The 21,754-nt window shown below is 37.1% G+C and overlaps 1 protein-coding gene across 2 annotated transcripts in view; it reads left to right on the forward strand.

Moving 5' to 3' along the window:
- Positions 1-21,754, forward strand: part of LOC129005279 (kinesin-like protein KIF20B) — a 155,222-nt gene that overhangs the window by 13,813 nt on the left and 119,655 nt on the right. For both annotated transcript variants that reach the window (XM_054434120.1, XM_054434121.1), the window contains exons 3-5: positions 6,807-6,904; positions 10,685-10,839; positions 20,923-21,116. In XM_054434120.1, the coding sequence (XP_054290095.1) occupies positions 6,807-6,904; positions 10,685-10,839; positions 20,923-21,116 (447 nt within the window). The remainder of the gene's footprint in view (positions 1-6,806; positions 6,905-10,684; positions 10,840-20,922; positions 21,117-21,754) is intronic.

The raw sequence follows: 21,754 nt of genomic DNA on the forward strand, positions 1-21,754 counted from the left end.
ATGTAGCCCCAGGAGAATCTGGTTCAACACACAGATCCCAGCGTCGTAGCGGTACTTGGGGAGCTCCGCCTGCCGCTGTAGTCGGGGTTCGGATCACCCACCTAACGTCGCAGCTACTACACCTTCACTGTAGGCTGGGCGTCCATCGTGGTCCCAATCGAGACTACAGCTGGTAGTCCTTGGCCCCGTCGGTCTCCGCCGCCGTCCTGGGTGTCTCTCTGGTTCTGCACACAGATCCCAGCGTCGTAGCGGTACCTGGGAGCTCCGCCTGCCGCTGTAGTCGGCGTTCGGATCGCCCACCTAACGTCGCTGTAGTCGGCGTTCGGATCGCCCACCTAACGTCGCAGCTACTACGGCTTCACTGTTGGCTGGGCATCCATCATGGCCCCGATCGAGACTACAGACGGTAGTCCTCGGCCCCGTCGGTCTCCGCCACCATCCTGGGTGTCTGTCTGGTTATGCACACAGACTTGTGATGTCGCGGTAGCCTACCTTGAACTTAACCGACTCAACCCGCCACTGTAGCATAGGGTTCGAGCTCACCTGTCGACCACGGCTACAGGCTGAGGTACGTTCCACCCATAGAACTACAACAAGTGGAATGCCGACTCAAGCTGCACTAGGCGCTTAGAAACGAGCCGGCCCTACTCGGCTCCCCCCACCACAAGTCAGTGCTGTGGTGCAGAGTGTACTATAGGACACATGCTCCTAGCCTGTGTTTCGCATCACTATTTCACTAGTCTAATTTCTGAATTAATCACTTAATTCAAAACTGTTTAATATGATGACATGCCTGTATACTGCGTGGCATATAAAAACAAAAATTAAAACAAGTAACTAAGGCCAAAACAAATTATCCACTGCTGGTTTACATTGATCTCTAAAAGCTTTATGGCAAACCCGTCGTTAAAACCATAAAGCATCATAAAACACAGGCCTAAGGCCACTACTTCGACACGCCGATCGGGATTTGCTGATTTCGCACAACTAACCACAGTAGTCACTGACTACTACTAATAAATTTTGTATGATGAGATTAAATTGTTTTGGGCTTACTAAAATTGATTCAAAATACACTGACCTCGTAATATTGTATTCGTTACGTTATGGGTTTAACACACCATCGTTCGTAATCAACTCAACTTTGCCTAAGTCCATTGGTTTAACAGGAGTAAAAGTGTAAAATCTAGTAAAACTGATTTTAAAAACTAGTATTTTACACCCATTTAGTCATTAACTCGGTTTACCTTATATCTATTGAAATATAAGACTTACAATTTGTATTGAAGTGTCACACGAGTTAACTTCTAATTCACCAATGATCTCTTACGATTTCGACTCTGCTTTAGCACGCTAAGAGCTCTTGAGGTTATCGCTATCGTAGCTGGTGAGGAACCAATTATTCTACTTGCCGTCTGAGGGTTCCTCGGATCATTCCTCTCGCTCCCCTCTCTAGCAAAGTAGGGGGCTCAGCTGATCCGGAATGTCGCTGCTGTTTGCTAACCCGATAAAAGCTAGCCTGCCGCCGCTAAATAGTCAGACACTCGAGCTTGTTGTTGTTGTGTTGACTGTAGGTTATGTTGTGTTTGTTTCACACGACAATGAGTTTTAACTTCCAGTTGTCGGTTTATTTATCACTCCGCATTTCCTCACGTCCTTGAAACGGATTATTGGCCTAAGGCCATGATCTGCGGGTTTACTAAGTGTAGAAATTGTCGTCAAAGTACTAAGCCGGGTTGAGCCCTAGCTTGCGAAACACATCACTGGTGAGTCAATAAGCTATAAAACTCTGTATAAGGTTCATATCACACTCATACAGCATTAATAACTCTTGTTCTGCACTTATTTATTACCAAACACAGTGTATCATGCCTATAATTACTGATGATGTTATAAAACTAAGGTTAGCCTTCTAACCTATAACCTTAGTTAGGACTGGTAGGCTATGCCTAGGGGTAGGCTAGACCAATAAATAGGCTAGTTTGACCCCCCCTCAAAATAGACACGTTACATTTTACAAACATAAAACAAAAAAAAACTTTTTACCCTCCCTTTTGCAGCAAACCTAAGTACTCATTAAACTATTTCTATTTAAATAGAGAATAAATGTGACATTTAAGGAGACATTTTAGTGTAAATTCAATCAGGCAAATGGAAATTCGCTTAGTATGCAGGTTTGCTGCGGCGGGGGTATTTAAATTTTCTCCATTACAATTAAGTGTAAAACAACACAAAATTAAGTTATTTGCCTTTAAAGCTCTTTAATATGGTATAAAAAAGTTGTGAAATTTTATTTTTTGAGGGCCAAAATCATCATGAGAAAACCCAATTTTTACCTAGTAGGGAAATGAAATGAAATGAAATGAAATGAAAATGAAATGAAATGAAAAATCCTTTATTTTTTCAGGCAAAGTTAGGGCCACATGGCCCTTTCTTACACTTAACCTGACATTAAAAATATAACATAAATAATGTAACATAGGGATAACTTAATCTAATTAAACATAAAATATTTAACAATTCAAGTACCTACATATCTAAAAAAAACATAAAAATTTAACAAATAGAAAAACACATTCACACACTCTCGCATACACGCATCAGCAAACGCGCAAGGTAACAGTAGCCCTAGGACACGCCAGCCGAGACCATCTTCTCAAAATAGAGCTTTTTCAGTGCCGCCACAAACTGGGAACGTTTTTCAAGGGTCTTAATGTGTAGGGGTAGGCCGTTCCACAGACGACAAGCGGTAACAACAAAAGCCCTGCCATAAGCTGTGGTCACATGATGAGGTATACGCAATGTAATCGAAGAATAACGAGACATTCGTGAACTACCCTGAGACACAAATTTAAAATCGGATTTGAAATATTTTGGGGAGCCTGTTTTCAAAATTGAAAAAACCAATGACAAAATTTTAATGAATCTTTGATCATTTAATTTCAGGATGTGTGCCTCAAGGTAGTATGGCGTGATATGCTCCATACGTCGCAGACCATAGACAAATCTCAAACAATAATTCTGTGACCGCTGGAGCATACCCGCCTGAGTCACAGTCAAGTCATTGATCAATGAGTTGCAGTAACTGAAGTGGGGTAGTACAAGTGATTTGATCAAATGTAGTTTAGTGTGTTGTGGTAAAAAATTCTGTAATCTTTTCAATGAATGTATGGAGGCAAAAACCTTTTTTCGTGTGTCCGTAACTGCTATGTCCCAAGTAAGTGAAGAGTTGAAAGATATACCAAGATTCTTGACATTGTCGTAGTATGGAAGTGCTTTGCCATTAACTGTGATTGGGTTTATGGAGTCTAAGTCAATTGAAGGTCGAAGTCGAGAATGGCTAATGACAATCGGTTTCGTCTTTTCGTGATTTAGTCTCAGTCCATGATTCTCAGTCCAAGTAACAATTCGGTTGACATCTTCATTGATCCTTCTGACACAGTCGTTTTCGTTGTTTGCAGTAAAATGGTCATAGATTTGTAAGTCGTCAGCGTACATGTGGTGTTTACAGTTGACCAAGGTCGAGTTTATGTCATTGACGTACAGTACGAAGAGCAGAGGCCCAAGGATTGACCCTTGAGGCACACCGCATGTCACAGTCACCCAGTCTGATCTCGTGTCACCAATCTCCACACATTGCTGCCTATCTGACAGATAAGATCTCAGCCATTTAAGAGAATTCTGGGAAAACCCTATGGCCCGTAATTTCTGAACCAGCAGGTCATGATTAACACAGTCAAATGCTTTAGAAAAATCAAATAGAGTTAGAATCGTTCCTTGTCGACGCTCCATAGCAAGTTTTATGTCTTCAGTCACTCGAAGGAGTGCTGTCTCTGTACTGTGTGCTGTCCTAAAACCAGATTGATAGTCAGATAAAATGTTGTTTTCTGTGATGAATTCAGTGATTTGACAGTGAACGATTCTTTCTAGGCCTTTAGATAGAGCGGGCAAAATACTTATCGGCCTGAAATCCCCAACCAAGGTTGGGGCTGAGATCTTTTTTAGGGGACGGATAATGGCAGACTTCCAAGAAGAAGGGAAAGAATGGTGTCTTAAAGATGCATTAAAAATGAACGTGATAGTTGGAAGGATGGCATAGAGGATGTCTTTGATGAAACGAATAGGGATACCATCAGAACCGACAGCATTGCTTCGGATTCTGCGGATAGCCATCAAAACATCGGACTGAATAACTGGTTTAAAATTAAACTCAGGATATCTCAGGTGTGGGGTTGGAGAGTTAACTAGTTCATTTAAGTAACTGTCAACTTGATGCTGGTTGGTATTTTGACTGCAAGAAGAAAAGTAAACTTTTAATTCATTTAGAGGAATGTGTACCGGTTGAGAATCAAATTGTTTCCCTAGCCCAAGACTTTTGACCTTGCGCCATAAAACATTTGATGGTTGCTTTTGATTTTCAAAAAGTTTCTGAATGTATCTGAGTTTTGAATTTCGTAGAAGCTGTTTAACTCGATTACGATGATTCCGATATTGTTGTTTTAGTTCTAAATTGCTGGAGCGTCTAGCCTTTCTAAATAAGCTATCACGTTGAGCCATCAGACTTTTAATTTCAGGGGTCATCCACGGAACAGGTCTTCGTTTTGTCACACGTTTTGAAACGATGGGAGCATGCTTGTCAAAGAGATTCAATATGGATGAATTTAGCTCATGAACCATTTCATCGACAGAATTTAAATTTTCAATGAAGTGCCACGGAGTTTGTTGAACATCTAACATGAACTGAGCGACCCCATGTGCTGGTCTCAAAACCCACAGGTCTACCTTTGTCAGTTAATAATTGTGTTGCAACGATTTACTGTGATCAATCTATAAAATCTGTAGTTAACCTTATTACTGATACGTAGACTAAATTCCATGATAATTATTTAGTTTTGAGGACTGTCTGCTCATAGACTATTCATGTAAGTCTCACTTGAACAGTTTAAATTTAAATATTAAAGGTTTTTAAAATTAACCTGTTGCGTTGATTGATCCTTAAGCTATAGCCTAAAATAACTACGGCCGTTTTGTGTTGCTAAGCGAGCACATCTTCAGGTTGTAGGAACGTTAAAATTAGTGATGGGTGCTGGTTCCTAGCCAAATTTGGTTCTCGGTTCCGGTACCATCGGTACCTCATTTTATTTTTTAGGATAGGCTACTTAGTTTTTTAATTTTTAAAACAGAAAAACCATAAGTATTTCAATTGAAAAGTATTTTGCATTAGTATTAGATTGGTACAAAACTTAAGGGATGAAGAAAATAAAACTTATTTGTACAAAAAAAAAAACACATCATTTAATCCTGCAGTCACGGAAACGTCATCGTGTAGACGTCGTCATTATCTCCCGCGATCACGGCAAAATCATGAACATCTCCCACGGCCGTGTAGACAACATCATGAACTCCCGCGGTCGCGGAAACGTCTTCGTCGTTGTCCACGGTCACGGCAAAAACCTGAGTATCTTGCGGCAATGTATAGACGCCATCGTCGTCTCCCGGGATCGCGGTAATACATCGTAGTCATCCGACATCGCGATCTTGGCAAAATCATCTCCCGCGGCCACGGAAACGTCATCGTTGTCTCGCGCGATCGCGGCAATATTGGTAAATTTTCGGCATTATCGGTACTAAGGGTACCGGTACCGTCTTTTAACCATCGGTTCTCAGTTCTGGTTCTTTTGCCAAGAACCGGCGGAACCGAGATTTGCCGTAAAGTACCGACCCATCACTAGTTAAAATAGGGTCTTCTCATGCATGGATGGAGGCACATTTAGGACACATAACACGAAACTCATACAACACATTTAAGTACCTATTTACAATAAAAAAACTTTGCCAAGTAGTCCGAACACGAGTTGCGTAACCGGTAGATGATGAGTCATGACTGACCCGTGTCGAGATTAGAAGACGCTTGGTAAAATAAACAGCATGGGTGTTTATAAAATTAAATGCGACGATTGTCCGAGTTTTTATATCGGACAAACTGCCCGTTCTTTCACTAAAAGATTCAAAGAACATCTACCAAGGAAAAACTCCAAATCTGCTTTAGCTAATCACCTCATTAAACCATAACTACTCCAACGTACACAATAATTCAGAAATCTATGCAATAAAGGCAAACAAATGGATACTATAGAAGAATTTGAGATCTACAGAGTATCAAAACAACAACCTGACCATATATTAAATGAACAGCTGTCCTTTAAATCAAATCAAACATAATGACATTAACAAACCAAGTGACACAGCAGTGCCACAATATAACAGATGTTTAGGTTGGTACTGACTTAATTTCCCTAAATAGGAATCATATCCCTCAATAATTAGGGACCATTGTAAAAATGTCACATTTCCCCTGTAAAAATTACCCGTCTTTCTGTTAAATTACCCTTTCATCACAATGTTTAAGCAAGTTTTTCCTCCACTCAAAACCCACTAATTCCCACCGGTCCCCTAGTGAGTTGGGGTTATTGTTATTGCTGATATAATCCGATTGTAGTAATAAAAGGAAGCCTCGCCGACAAAAAACTTATTTAAGAAAGTTGTAGTTTTGATTTCAAAGAACAGATTTGAAACTTTTTTAGGTTAATTGGGGGTCGGAAACAATAACCATTTTGGTTATACATAAAATCTATTTTTGAATCTGAAAATGTTTTTATTTCAGCTTTCATTATTGTCTTAGGAAACCTTACGGCTTACGGTATTTAACTACTTATAGTTCAATTCAATTCAATTCAAAACTACTTTATTAATTTCCTGTACATAATACATTGAATACATTGAATTGAGTTGTTGTTTCATTTCAGAATGTTATACAAGTGTTGGATGCTAAAACTATACTTTTCAAAATGCCTCAAGAATTTATGCAAGCACGTAACAAGCTGAATATGCCAGATCATTACAAGTAAGTAAATTATTACCAGTCAATCCATGAATTGCATTGTTATTTTGGAACATGGAATCTCATAATAACTTATAAGGTCTTTGTGTAGGCCATTTAAGTACCTATGGTGTTTTTGCAAACTGTATTGACCACAGATGATTGGATGAGTGATTGGACAGATTTCATTTTTTGGAAAATGGAAAATTAATACCACAGTTGTTGTAATGCGACCTAGGTTTTGGCAATCACTACTTTTTTACTTATAGCCCATAGAAAGCCAGAAGACAAAAAGATTGTGATTCCAGTAAAAACTGTGAATCTTAAGATGTGAATTTACAGTGTTTTTTTTTTCATTTCATCAATATTAGGGCCTACAGACATTTTCAGTGATTTTTATACCTAAAGATTGCGTGCAAATAAAAACACAAAACACATTAATGGCCTTCTAAATAAGGCACCCATAAAACACTTAAGTCATGGGTTTTCATAAAAAAACAAAAAAAATTAGGGATGGTCAAGTCTCGAAATTTCGGGAAATTTTTGGGAAATTTTAAATCTCGTTACACGAGACGAGATTTCTTTTTGGCTGCGAAGGCGTTCTCATTTAATTAATTCTTTAAATGTAAATATTACTTTAATTATTTTAATAATATTACTTTAGTGACATTTGAGAAGTTTTGTTAAGTGTAAGCAGTGTGAGGAATGTTTTATTACTATAAAAAGTCAAAACAAGTAACTATTTTATAAAAATTAATATTACTTTTATTTTATGATTTATTTTATTTTAGGATAAGTTGAACTCTATCCTAACTGATATCACTATGTTTCCTAATCATAGGCATTTTTAATAAGTTAGGCGTGATTAATAAAAAAATGTTATGCTGATGTTTTTTAATAAAAGATTGTAAATATTCTTGCCTATTATCATTATTTTTGTATTTAGACAGTCATCTAACAATGTAACAAAATCAGGTAAAAATTTTAAACGTGCATTTCCCGTTGTGTATGAGAAGGGAAATCCCGTCTCGATCTCGTCTCGAAATTTTATGAGAAATAAAAAATCTCGTCTCGTCTCGTCTCGAACTAAAAATCCAATCTCGTCCATCCCTAAAAAAAATATAACAATGTGTGGTGATTGGATAGCCTTCTTTGTTTGGTAAAAGGATAAAAAAATTGCAATTCTATCTGAAAATTGATTTGCATCTTTATTTTGAAGTATAATTTTCATTCATTTTTTTATTTTTTTTATTCAAATCAAATCAATCATTAAAGTGCAGTCCCCCCAGTTTTTCCACCACAGTTCCATATTTCCACAGAAGAAATATGTCGTAAGTATTTTCTTGACTGCACTCTCCAATATTGTAATGTTGAATATTGGTTGTTGAGCCTAATTTTTGTCACCTTCATCTATCATTATCTCATTTTTGCCGGTTGACCAACTAAGCTGTACCTGTATGACATGGTAACCACCACAGCCACCTCTAATACAAGGCCACGGCGAGTGGCAGCGTCGCATCTGTGTCTTGGCGCGCGGTCGTCTTACCATTACAGTGTATGGAGGAGTCGCGTAACAACGTACTTATTCGCGTTTCTATTACCCTTAATCATTATTAATGACATTGAAATTGCTACTGCATCATGTCAGATAGATGTGTTGTGTCTGGGTGCAGGAGTAATTACGAAAGCTCGATTAAAACTGAAGGATACATGCAGTGTTTAATATTCCAAGTAATCCGTTGCGTAAGCAACAGTGGACTCGTGACATTCATCGGTCTGATTGGCCACCTTCAAACAATTCTCGTGTCTGCATGAAACATTTTCACGAAGATGACCTTAGTTTTGTGGAAAAATACAAGAATAAAGACGGTTATTGGTGCGAATATAGACGCGAAAAGCCAGTTTTAGGTGAAAATGCCGTACCTAGACTTTTTCCCAATTTACCTTTGTATCTTAATATACGAAAAACGACAAAGAGAAAGACTCCTAAATAGGAGCAGGCAAGAAGAAGGCAACAGGATAAAGAATAGTCAACAGGATGAAGAAATTCAACAAGCAAAAGAAAACTAAGTTGGGGACTTAACTTAATTTTAGGGATGGACGGGATTGAATTTTTAGTTCGGGACGGGACGGGATTTTTTCCTGTGCATAAAAAGAAAGTATTGAGTATTTCAGTTACCAAAAAAGACAAAAGAAATGAATTTTTACCGTTTTTGGCACTGATCTATAAAAACAAAAACATTTTTGGTTACAACAATCTACAGGTACCTATAGAAACTTGTGACTCGCGGTCACGGTGCGATCGTCAAAATGACCGTGATCACGGGGTGATCGTCGGTATGACCCGCGGTCACGGCATTATCGTCGGTATGACTTGCGGTCACGGCGTTATCGTTGGTATGACTCCGCCGTCACGGTGTGATCGTCGGTATGAATCCGCGGTCACGGGGTGATCGTCGGTATGAATCCGCGGTCACGGGGTTATCATCGGTATGACTCCGCGGTCACGGCATGATCGTCCAAATGACTTCGCCTCCTGCGTTCGCGATTAGCGGCGTTATTGTCACTCGCGAAGCGGCATAATCGCCGACGATCGGATCAAATCCCGTCCCGAAAATCGGGAATATTTTTTTCCAGAAAATTTCCCAAAATTTCGGGACCCGTCCATCCCTACTTAATTTTGCAACAATTAAAGCTGTATATTTAATTAAAAATTAATTGTACATAATCAATAAATTAATAATAATAATAAATTGACGCGTATTATTAGCGTCATTTTGCACATTATAATGAATGTGGAAAGCCATATTAAGGCCTAGCTTCTGAGATCGTTTTCACAATGGCAAACATATTGCTAAATAATTATTAAAAGAAAATAAATGATCAATCACTAGGCCTTCAAACAAGAAAAGAAAACTGAGAATTTTGTCGTAGCTATCTAGATTTATAGTTTGTTAGGTAGGCTAAACCAATAATATGAATATTTAAAATTGAAAGTAATTTTATTTAAACAATCCAAGATACTTTTTATTTTACTCTTTCATTTGTAATTGGAAGTTTTACGAGACATTTTCACATTCATTGCAATTATTACAAAACGATAAATAAATAGGCCTACAAGCAAACAAACATTGTTTGTATTTTAGTACAAAAACCACTGTTATAATGTCATTTAAATATCTTTCATTCATCTATACATATAGATAGTGAATATAGCAAAAGTCTCATTATTTAAGTTATAGCCTAGCGCGTGTGAAGACGGACCCAGAAGGGGTGTGATTGCGGCGTTGCCAGTTCGAACGTCGCGGGCTAGTATTAGAGGTGGCTGTGTTACCACGCTCAGTCGGTATTGCTCTTAGTATTCGGTTTTTGGCCCAAAAAGTGTTAACACATCATCTGTGTCTACTCTTAACTGTCACTCTATTGTTTGTTTACAGTAGTACTAAAAAAAGTAGGTAGTAATTAAGTGTTATACAGTTTGAGTCCTTTATTTATGCAATGATGTTTTAATGTAATATGAGAATATGTTATTTTTAGTTGTTTTTTTTTTACAAGTTAATCAATCTTAGACAAGTTTAAGCAAACAATAGGTTTTATAAAACTGTTAAAATCTGTAATTTAATCAATTGAGATTTAGAAAAAATGCTCCAAAAAACTTTTAATCGTGTTGAAGATATGGGATACGTGAGTTGTGATCATTGTCATGAACACCACAGCTCCATATTCTTTCCTCACTCACATGCTTAAAAAGGCTATTGTCACCTCTTTTACTTGGTCTATCACCTGATGTGATATTTGTTGCAGGTATTCCTTCTCACATATATACGAGCCGAACACAACCCAAAGTCAGATATACACTGGTTGTGTTGCACCATTAATTAAGAACCTGTTTAATGGGCAACACTGTCTACTTTTTACCTACGGAACTACAAATGCCGGGAAAACTTTTACTGTACTAGGTAAGTTGTTGTGACATGACTTTGGGGTGGATACAAAATAAAATATAATATTGTAGTCTTCATGTCCTTAACCCATTGGCGCCGACTTACAAGCGTTACTCGTACGGCTGCGGCAGGCCCTGCGGCTGACTTATGAGTGCCGCCTGTGTCGCCGCTACGCTACCACTAGTTATTTTATTATTATTTTTTCCCCCTTTTTTAGTTTCTTCTTACTTTTATGGTGTTTATAAATATCTTGCTTCTCGTTTTGCGTAGTTACTAATTTATTTTTGCAAATAACAAACAAGGTGGTGTTGCTAGGGAAACCAGATGTCATCCAAAATCAGCTGTGGTATTGTAAAACAAACAATTTTGTCCCCTATGTTATTACTTATAAAAGTAAACAACTTGTGATTTTTCTAGGGAATCAATTGAACTTTAGAATAGTAAGTGTAATTTGGTGTCTGGATTAATCTTGAAATTTGTAAATCAAGTTAACTTTCAAAAATGTTTTTTTAATACTTTTTTTTTATCTTTATAATTTAATTTTTGGAATTTTACACTTTGATTATCCAGTTACCAATTTTTTTTTTGTAAATTATTTTACTGTGAACAAAATTGCAAAACAATTATCAATTTATTACCTAAAGTTTTCTTTATATAACAATTATAGTAAGAGAGTCTACAAATTCGGTAAAATGAATTGCCGACAGAGGGTGCTGCAGGCAGCACATTAATTCCTTCCCCAATGGGTTAATGGTTTTGATACCCCAAAATAGTCAGACATAGCCTTGGGCTTCCTTGGCCCAGGACTTCCTTGGGCTGGCAAACAAGTTTGTAAATTTATCAACTTCTTGATAAAATTGGCTCCTATAGTGTATTAAGCTGACATATTAATTGGAACTGGTGTGCTTGTTGCTCGAATTTGAGTGATTGCAAAGTATTACATAAGCTATTTCAAAACGAATAAGTCATAATTTCCAATGAGTTTAAAAGAGTCAACTCTTAATTGAAATGCTCACAATGTACACAACAGTTTGATATATTCAACATTTCTTCTACAAATTAATTGTTATAATTTTTCTAAAGCTGATCTTGGTTTTAGGGTTTTCTACGGATGTTTCCCACTCATAGCCGTATTATGCTGTCCATGTTTATCTTCATCATGTTTGTAAATTTCAGACATTTTTGTTTAATAGTAGCACAGGGTTGTCAGCGGCCGGGAATTCTGGGAAAATCGGGAATTATGGGTGAATTTTAACAGCCGTGAAAAAACTGGGAAATATGCGTGAAAATCGTATTATTCCGTGAATTTGATTGATATTGTTATTACAGTTTTTTTTTCAAGTAATTTTAATAGTTAAACCGTTTTGCAATACTTTCTTGATTGATTTTATAGTAAACCAAAATTTACGGTTTACTGGCGAGTGGCGATGGTTCGGAAGAAGCAGAAGGTAAGTTGGATGTACACTACCTACCACCATGAATAGGCCTACGCGGGAAGCCAACTCCGCCGGTCGCCGGAAGCAGACTACATTGTGCTGAACTGCAACTGACTTCCATCCAACTTAGTGTTAAGATTTATTTGATTCTGATATTACCTGGTGATACAGTACCTATTTTCAGCGATTATAGCCAAAAAGCCTTAAAAAAAGTGTAGTATTAGGCCTACAAGTTATTTTTCCAACCCATTCCAAAAACTACAAATCTTCCTAACATTCCTAAACATTCCTTACGGCAATCCAGCTGGTGCTCAGGAAGCTAAAAAAAAAACAAGGTCAGGAGTTGAGTCATAGTTATATACTGTAGGAATGTGGAGAGGCTAGGCATGTTGGTATGGATTAGGCATTCCCTGGAATGTAAGTCGTGTAAGGGGAGATGGACTGTCTTAACTTCTGGCATGTTTAATGCATATCAATATAAACAAGGGCAGAGTGATGTCATAGATGTACTGTAACTTCTGGTATGTGTTTTTGCATATCAATATAAACAAGGGCAGAATGATGTCATAGCTATGTACTGTAACTTCTGGTATGTGTTTATGCATATCAATATAAACAAGGGTAGAATGATGTCATAACTATGTACTGTAACTTCTGGTATGTGTTTTTGCATATCATTATATGAGGTTGTTATATAAACAAGGGCAGAATTTTATCATCATAGCTATGTAGGCCTACTGTAGGAATGTCGAGAGGTCAGGACAGCTGGTATTGGCATGGCATTGCAAATAATTTGCAAGAAAACTGATGAAAATATTACGTTTCTTTGTCTGTATCGTATGTAAATACTGTCTCTAGTTTAGGCCTAATGTAACTAATGTTGTTTATCAAAATATATTATTGTCATTTGTTTGTTCATATCTAAGTTTTATTTTTGTTATAACTAAACCGACATAAATTTATTTTGTTTTGCAAACTTACATGTATAAGTTTATTCTGCAAAATGTTTAACTATGTTAATTTTCAACCTCAATTTTCAATGTGTGCTGAGTGAGTTTTAAGAGTTAATGGATTTTAAGAACTATCTAAAATAAACGTATATGTTTAACGTCTGTCTTGTCTTTATTATTTACCAAAATCCGTAATTATAATTAAATTTGTTTTTACATACATCATTCAGACATGGGTAAATTTAAGACAATCAACACAAGTTATTATTTGTCTCGTTAAACTCTGCCTTTTGAGATAGCTGTGCGCAATGTGAGGTTAGGACCTACCTTTACCATTGACTTCGAATAGCATCAAGTTTATACTTTTATCTTATCTTATTGGTTTTTTTTAGGTTATAATAATTTGAAAATAGTTTGTAACATTTTAACGTATTTGTGCACAAACTCTTTTATTAAATTATAGTTAACCCGTGTTTCGGCTTAACCGCGCAGCTGTTGTGTACTACTGTCTACTAGCCGTTCGCAAAATGTTCGGCATTTGTTTATTTCTTGTCAATTGACCTTGACATCGGCACAAACCTCAGCAACTTCTTTTCATAATCCATCATTGATTGGCACGCGTTTCGATCGATGTGCAGCTTGTTTCAAATTGAATGCTCTGTAATACAACTTTATAGTAACCTTTTAAAGCATTATTAAACAATTATTACACACAAGTAAGAAGAGTGGCCTTTATTTGAGTTTGAAACTGATCAAATGACTACTAGTCTACTGTACTAGCTTGATCAATTAATGTTTAAGGGAATAGAGTTTATAACCTCTGATAATTCTGAACAAATTATTAGCCAAATATAGTATTATGAGTGGATGTTATCAAAATGTCACCCATAATGACCCACCGCGCTACCCCTTACCCGCCCGACCATCACTAATGGTCACTAATTAATTATGTGTCACGAAGTGTTCACCGTTTCATCGGTCGGGGCTTACGTAGTCCCTTGGGCAATTTGGCTTGCTTTTTTTTAATTTACTGATAAGTGTAACTTGTGTTGTGCCGTTCTTATAAGTATAATAGACGCCGGGAAAACCGGGAAAAATATGTGAATTTTGTTTGTAGATCCTGCTGACAACCCTGTAGCAGTAACATTTTTCACATTACTTAAGAACGTACCTACCTCATTTCTTGCATAACCTGTCCGTCACAGTTTTATTTTCTTTAATTGGCATTCTTTCTGGTTAGTTGCTGTAATAATGTATATTATATTTACCTTAGAAAATGTAAAGTTAAAAGGCCTGATGTTGCTCAGGTGGTTTTTTGTTCCCCTTAACTGTGAATAATTAAATCAAATCAAATCATCTTTATTCCAAGACACAAATTGTATACTGAGAAGTACAATAGTGTATAGGCTTCGTCAACTGCGGTGATGGTGGAAGAGCCCAAAAAAAAATATGATAACTCATAACTCATAACTCATAACTCATTTATTGAACCAAAATAACAGATACAAAATTTGCATTGGTCATGTCAAATAATAGAACTAAAATTAAAATAAACAATAGACAATGTTGCTTCAATAAAACAATATCAATTACTTCTTACAACAACAAAAAAAACTAACTAACTAAACCCATCAGCGACACAATCTCGAACACTGTAGTAACCCTTGGCCAAGAGTATTTTTTTGATTTGCTTTTTAAAGCTGTTCAAGTCCGACTCCAGCTGAAGGGAGGGAGGGAGGAGATTAAAAAGTTTAATGCCATTGTAATGAAAGTGTCTCTTGAAAAATGTAGTTGAATGAGATGGTAATTTAAGATGGGAATTGTTACGTAGTGAATAGGAATGTGTAAGTGAAGATTGGTATTGGTGTAAGTTTTTTTTAATGAGAATCAAAGTTTCCAAAATGTATATTGAGGGAAATGTTAAAATTTGTGATGAAATAAAGTATTGCCTGCAGGATGTTCTTCTTTTCAAACCAAAGACTGCCCTAACTGCCCTCTTCTGGAGTCGGAAAAGGAAAGATGTTTTCCCACACTCACACCCCCACACCGGCACTGCGTATATCAGGTGCGGGAAAATCACTCCATAATATGCTGTAATTAGAACATCAGATTTTGCAAACTTAGAAAGTTGGCGGAGAAGAAAGATTCCCGAAGAAATCCTTCTACACACAGTGTCAATATGGGAATGAAAGCGCAGGTTTCTATCGAGCACCAATCCCAAGAACTTAACCTGATCAGCTGCCTCGAGCACAACATCATTCAAAAGGAAATTGTTTTTGTTTTTCCCAGCTGAACTTATAGAAAAATTTACAAATTCAGTTTTTCTGGCATTTAGACTCAATGAGTTGTCCTCGAACCACTGCATCATGGAGCTCGCTTGCAAAAAGGCCTTTATTTCGAGTTCATCGAAATTTTGATCAGAAACCGAGAGCGACGTGTCATCAGCAAATAGACAAATGTTTCCAGAATTTACAATTGATGGAAGATCATTCACAAAGACAAGGAACAACACCGGACCGAGGACTGACCCCTGAGGCACGCCACGAGCAGACTCGCAATGGGGTGAGCGGTAGGTATTCAGATATCCTAAGTCATCCACCGCCTGAATCTTCACAAACTGCTTCCGTCCTGTAATGAATGACTTAAACCATTGCAGTGCCAGCCCTCGCACTCCAAGACAAGAAAGCTTATCAAGAAGCAATGCGTGATCCACCATATCAAAGGCTTTGCTCAGATCGAAAAAAAAGCCCATTGTATGTTCTCCTGCATCCAATGAATTTACTAAATTTGAGATAAGGTCAGTCATTGCGTCTGTGGTGGTTTTCTTTTTTGTGAACCCAAATTGCTTCTCTGAAATAACATTATTTCTTGTAAAAAATTCCAATAGTCTTAGTAGTATTATCTTTTCAAATACCTTAGATATAGATGATGTTATGGCTATAGGTCTGTAGTTGTCGCAGAGGTGGCGATCTCCTTTTTTATGGAGTGGCTTAATAATGGACGTTTTCAGGGCATCTGGGAACTGGCCACATTCAAAGGAGGCATTGATTAAGTTAGCTAGAGGGATGGATACGAGGTCTGCAACTTCTCTTAACAGGTTTGGTGACAATTCATCTGTTCCAGCCGACCGTTTATTTTTCATTTCTTTTATGATCTTTTCTACTTCGGTCTTGTTTGTTGGCTTAAGAAAAAGGGAATCAGGAATAGGCTTTATATTATGTGGCTTGCCTTTCTTATCTGATGGCATACTAACTGATGTAAAAAAATTATTAAAGACATTAGCAACTTGTTGTGGGTCTTTAATTATTTCCCCCTTTTCATTATGAAGATTGATTTCTTTTGCATTATTACTTTTGTTTGGAAGATTTTCTTTAATAGTATCCCAGATGGCTTTATTTCTATTATCTGATTGGTTTATTCTATCATGAATCATATCTGATTTTTGTTGCCTTATTTTATTTCTGTAAGTGCGTTTAATCTGCAAGTATTTTTGACGAAGGTGGTGGTTTGAGTCTAAGTCCTTGGTTTCTACATAAAGATCAAGCATTTGGTTTTTCATATTTATTGTCTCCTTGTCCAGTTTGATTTTACCCTTAGACTGAATTTTATTAATTTTTTGTAATTTATTTGGGAAAGCAACGTCAAGGAAATGGCATAGTTGGTCATTGAATATTGTAAATTTGGTGTTTAAATCCTTGGTGTTGTATAATTGCTCCCAATCTGCAGAAGCCAGTAAATATCTAAATAAGACTCTGCTTGATTGGTCAAATCTTCTACAAAATTTGTACTTCGCAAAGGATTTTATTATTCTAGGACCATGGATTGTCGCAATCTGGGCATGATGGTCTGAGAGGGCTGACACTACAACAGCGCAATCGATAGAATCGTCAGTACAATTGGTATAAATCTGATCAATTAAAGTTTTGGAGTTCTTAAATTCACGTGTATATGATTTTACAACATTTCTAAGACCAAATGAGCTCATTATATATTTAAGTTGGTTAGAAGTTGTTGATTCTATTGATACGTCAACATTAAAGTCACCCACCACAATTACTCTATCTTTAGGCTTTATATTCTTTTCTAGACAGTTGGACATAAGTTCTAGGAAGAGGTCATAGCTATTGTTAGGGGGTCGATAAACAGCTATTATAAGAATGTTTTCGTTATCTGCAGTTACTTTTGCAGCTGTAATCTCGCACTTTCCCTCTTCGCAAAAATCCCTTGTTTCAATGCTTTGGATTTCAATGCCGTCCCTTGCTAGTATGCATACACCACCATTATTCATAGATTGGCGACAATACGCACTTACATTAGCATAACCTTTTAGCTTGCAGTTTTCAAACTCATGATCCCTGAGATTATGTTCGGTCACACAAACAATATCAGGTATTTCGCGTGCCAATAATATTTCAAAAACCTCGATTTTTGAAGCCAGACCACGTATATTTTGATGTAACAGTTTTAGATGACTCGGGGGAGCCCGCATTTGGCAGACTCTGGAGCCGTCCACGGTATTTGGTGTTGCTTGTGTCCTGTGCCTAAAAAAGATTTATTATAAAAAACCTGACTTTTCCTATTTTTTGTCTTTTTTAAACTAATGTGAGTTTCTGCAGGTGAAGTAAAATCTTTCAAAAACCTAGAGTTTGAAAATACACGTGACCTTGAATGAGGGAGATTTACAATGGTATGGTCAGATTTACAGGTGCCATCGCTACAAATTGATTTACACAACAAATTTGCAAGACAAAGCTTACCCCTCTCATTCAAATGCAGCCCGTGTTTAGTGTAGAAACCCCTCTCAAATGTTTCAATGGATTGGAATTTTGCATTTTTGAAATGTTTGACCAGCTTCTGTATTTGAAAGTTGGTTTCATCAATTGTCGGATTTAGCGTTGGCTGGTCGTGACGCTTAGGCAGCCCCACTATAATTACCGAAGTGTGAGACGCCGCCCTCAGTAACTTCTCAAACTCTTGGACAATGTCACCACAGTGCTCGCTTACAACATCATTAGTACCACCAATTACTATTAGGACATCTTTATCTGACATGTGAGACAGTTGCGGGGTTACTGACGAAAGAACTTGACTTAATCTAGCACCCGGTTTGACACAAGAACGGATCTTAAAATTACTGTTCAAAGATCAAGTATTTTGCACAAAGTTCCGAAGAAATCTACCATGACTGTCGGCAAAAATCTCAACTGTGCGTTCACTCAGATTACCAGGTAACACAGTATGATTACCAGATTTGTCAACACATGTGGATGGTATCTGGGATATTGTCTTTTTGTTAGCCACTTTACGTTTAGGAGTACCTGGAGCGATGTTGACAACCTTTGGACAAGGGGTGTCATTAGTGTTACACAGGGCACTGGCAGCCTTATCTGATGATTTGACTATTTCATCATTCTGAGCTGTGAGATCATGTACACTAACAGGTGACAATATCGCAAACCTATTGGAACTAACAGTAGGGTGAGATTGAGTTTTTAAATTAGTTTGAATACAAGAACCTTTTGCTTTAGTCTTTCTCTTTTGTTTTACAACCTTCCATGAACCTTGTTTGCCCATTTTTAAATTTAGAGGAGAACACTTAACAGGTAAGTTGTCACTGATGGGGTTACTAGAATTAACATGACAGGCAGATACGAGTGGTTTAACTGTTGACACAGCAAAAGGAGACCCTTTCATCAAGGAGATGTACCATTCGCTAAGAGAAAAATGAACCCGTGACTCGCTTAGACAGTAACCATTGAACACAATCTTAGCGTTGGTTAAAACATTCAACCCACACTCGAATGTGTTGCGCTGTTGTGGACAGGGAACTTCTACAAAAGAATTGTTTTGAACATGAAAAGTGTTGGCTACTTTCATTGCTGCATCTTCATTGGTTTTATTTAGAGAATCAAAGTGATAAGTTTTTTTAGTTTGACTGTCAAAAACCAAGAGACTCCAGTGAGAAGCACTGTCATCTTTTCCAGGAGTAACACAGTTACTGATACAACAAAATATATAATCATATTTGTTAAAAGAAAGGTCAAGTTTTATTTGCTCAATGTCTACAAGGCTACCATGGCGTAAAATTTGAGTTATTGATGGTCCAACAAACAAACATTTAGATAGCATATCATTAGTATTGAGATTGAGACCGTCAAAAAAAGACTGGATTGTGTTGTCATCCAGCCATTTATTTTTGTCCCAGCTGGTGAATGTTTCGTGGTCAAATTTGGATTTAGCCAACTGCTGTCTCAGATGAGAGAGTGATGTCTCAGACTGCTTTAGATCGTTACTTAGCTTAATGATGTCACCCTCTTTTTTAGTCAGCTCATGCTCAAGTTGTGTTTTTTCTGCCAACAATACTTTGTTATTACTTTTTAAGGCGGAGCAGAGATTTTTTTGGGTTGAGATATCACTCTTCAGCTGAGATTTTTCTAGCAGAGCTGAATCTTGGAAGCTAAAAGAGTCATTTAAGACACATTTCTTTTCAGATATTTCATTATTGAGGCGATTTTCTAGATATGACAATTCAGACTTAAGACTATCATTACGGTTAGTTAAGTCTTTATTAATAACCAACGTGTTATCAAGTGTCTGAATCAAGGATACAATACTTCTACTTATACTACCAAAGTCACTTTCAGGGTAATTTGACTCAAGTTTCTTAATTTCTAGAAGTAGTACAGAAGATTGTTTTTCGGAATCATCATCGAGGTTTATGGTGTTGAAGAAAACATCTTCACTCAAAGTTACCATATTGAATGAAAATATTTATAAATACAATTATATATACAATTGCACAGTAAAATAACATTAGGTACAATTAAAACCATAGACATCCATATGCAGTTAGTACTCAATGTTAGTCCAAGTCCAATGCTATTAATTATTTGTGACTGGCGTGGTGGGCTTCGACGTGATACAGGTCGGTGCAGTGAGAAGGGGAGTGGCGACTGGCGATGGTGTCCTTCTCCTTCATAAGAGTGCAGGTGAAAACTCTCAAGTAGGGTAGACAGTGTTTGCTGTAGTGGTAACACTGGTTCCGGCAGTAGTATTGAGATCGACAGGAATCCCTCCCTTCTGCAGGTTTGAAATAAATGTGCAGCCGATAGTTTGTAGGTTAGTTCACTTGTTATTGTCCCATTAGAAGTCTTACTTACTGTACAAAGGCTCGTAAGTTGCGTTGGTGTGATAGTAATAAATAAAAATCAAACGTCAATAAGTATAAAAAACTATACTGCACAGATAAAATAAATTAATGTAAGATAATCAGGAGACTGAGAATCCAGGTGATCAGTGCAGTGAGTCGATCCAATCCGTATCCGTATGTTAAGTCAGTTTGCACATCTACGCGACACGCTTTTTCCACTAAGACGTGAATGGTCAAAATTGGTTAAGAAATGGCAGAGGAGTTCAACTGACAAATTTTGTGTTGGCGTATTAATTATAAAGGTACCATTGATTTTGTTATTGGCCTTGATGTATTTTCTTGGGAAGAAGATTCTGTGCCTGTGTATGCTGGTTGCCCTATCGGTTATTAAGATATATAAGTGTGTGGCAGTGTTGTGTTATTTCTCGTTTATCTTCTTAAACTTTTTGAGAGTTCCTTGGTGTTTAGCATGTTCGATTCACATTTCTATTTAAAGTTTATAATGAGCAATTTGGAAGTTTTCAATTGTAAACAAACTACTAATCTGGAATACCATTATCAGGTAATGGAGATAATCCTGGAATCATCCCTCGCACATTGACGACAGTGTTCAAATCAATATGTGGAAAAGAGTACAAGAATGATCAAATAATGCCTGACAAGTTCAACTCGGCCATAGAAGTTACCGAAAGTACTCTGGCAGCAGAGAGAAAATTCAAAGAAGAAATTTTAACATGGAGCCACCGAACGACTCAAGTAAGTACTTGCCTAGTATAAGGACTTTATTTTTTAAACTTAAAATACTTTAACTAAACCTGAGAGCTATAACATTCTCCAACATCCCTTTAATTTACTCTCCTCTTATACAAATGCTTGTAAGGTCAAACAAGAAAACAATTGTCTGGGGTGCGCAATAATTCAATTTCGGATGAAGTGCTTTAAGGTCTCGACCTGCCCCTGTCAGATAAGATAAGATAAGATATACAAATGCTCTACATTTACGATCAAATCAGAAATTATTTTGAAATAGCCTAAACAAGATCTTGAACAACAACCAATACGGTTTTAGAAAGAGAAAATCCACTCTCAATGCATTGGACGATCTAGTCAGGCAAGTTCATCTCTCTTTCGAAAATAAAACTTATGCTCAGGCCACCTTCTGTGTGACCTCAGTAAAGCATTTGACTCTTTTGACAGCAATATTCTCATCTCTAAATTACAGTATCTACTATGGATTTGATGGCCCTCCATTATCTTTTTTAAGAAGCTACTTGCAAAATCGGAAACAAGCAGTTTTTATAAAAGGAAGATGGTCAGATGAAGTGTCAGTCGAGTGAGGAGTGCCACAGGGTTTAGTCCTTGGTCCCCTTCTTTACTTAATCTATATAAATGAT

Source organism: Macrosteles quadrilineatus, unplaced genomic scaffold (genome assembly GCF_028750875.1).
Source record: "Macrosteles quadrilineatus isolate MER2022 unplaced genomic scaffold, UCM_ALF_1.0 Scaffold_19__1_contigs__length_3004403, whole genome shotgun sequence".
NCBI classification, from domain to species: domain Eukaryota; kingdom Metazoa; phylum Arthropoda; class Insecta; order Hemiptera; family Cicadellidae; genus Macrosteles; species Macrosteles quadrilineatus.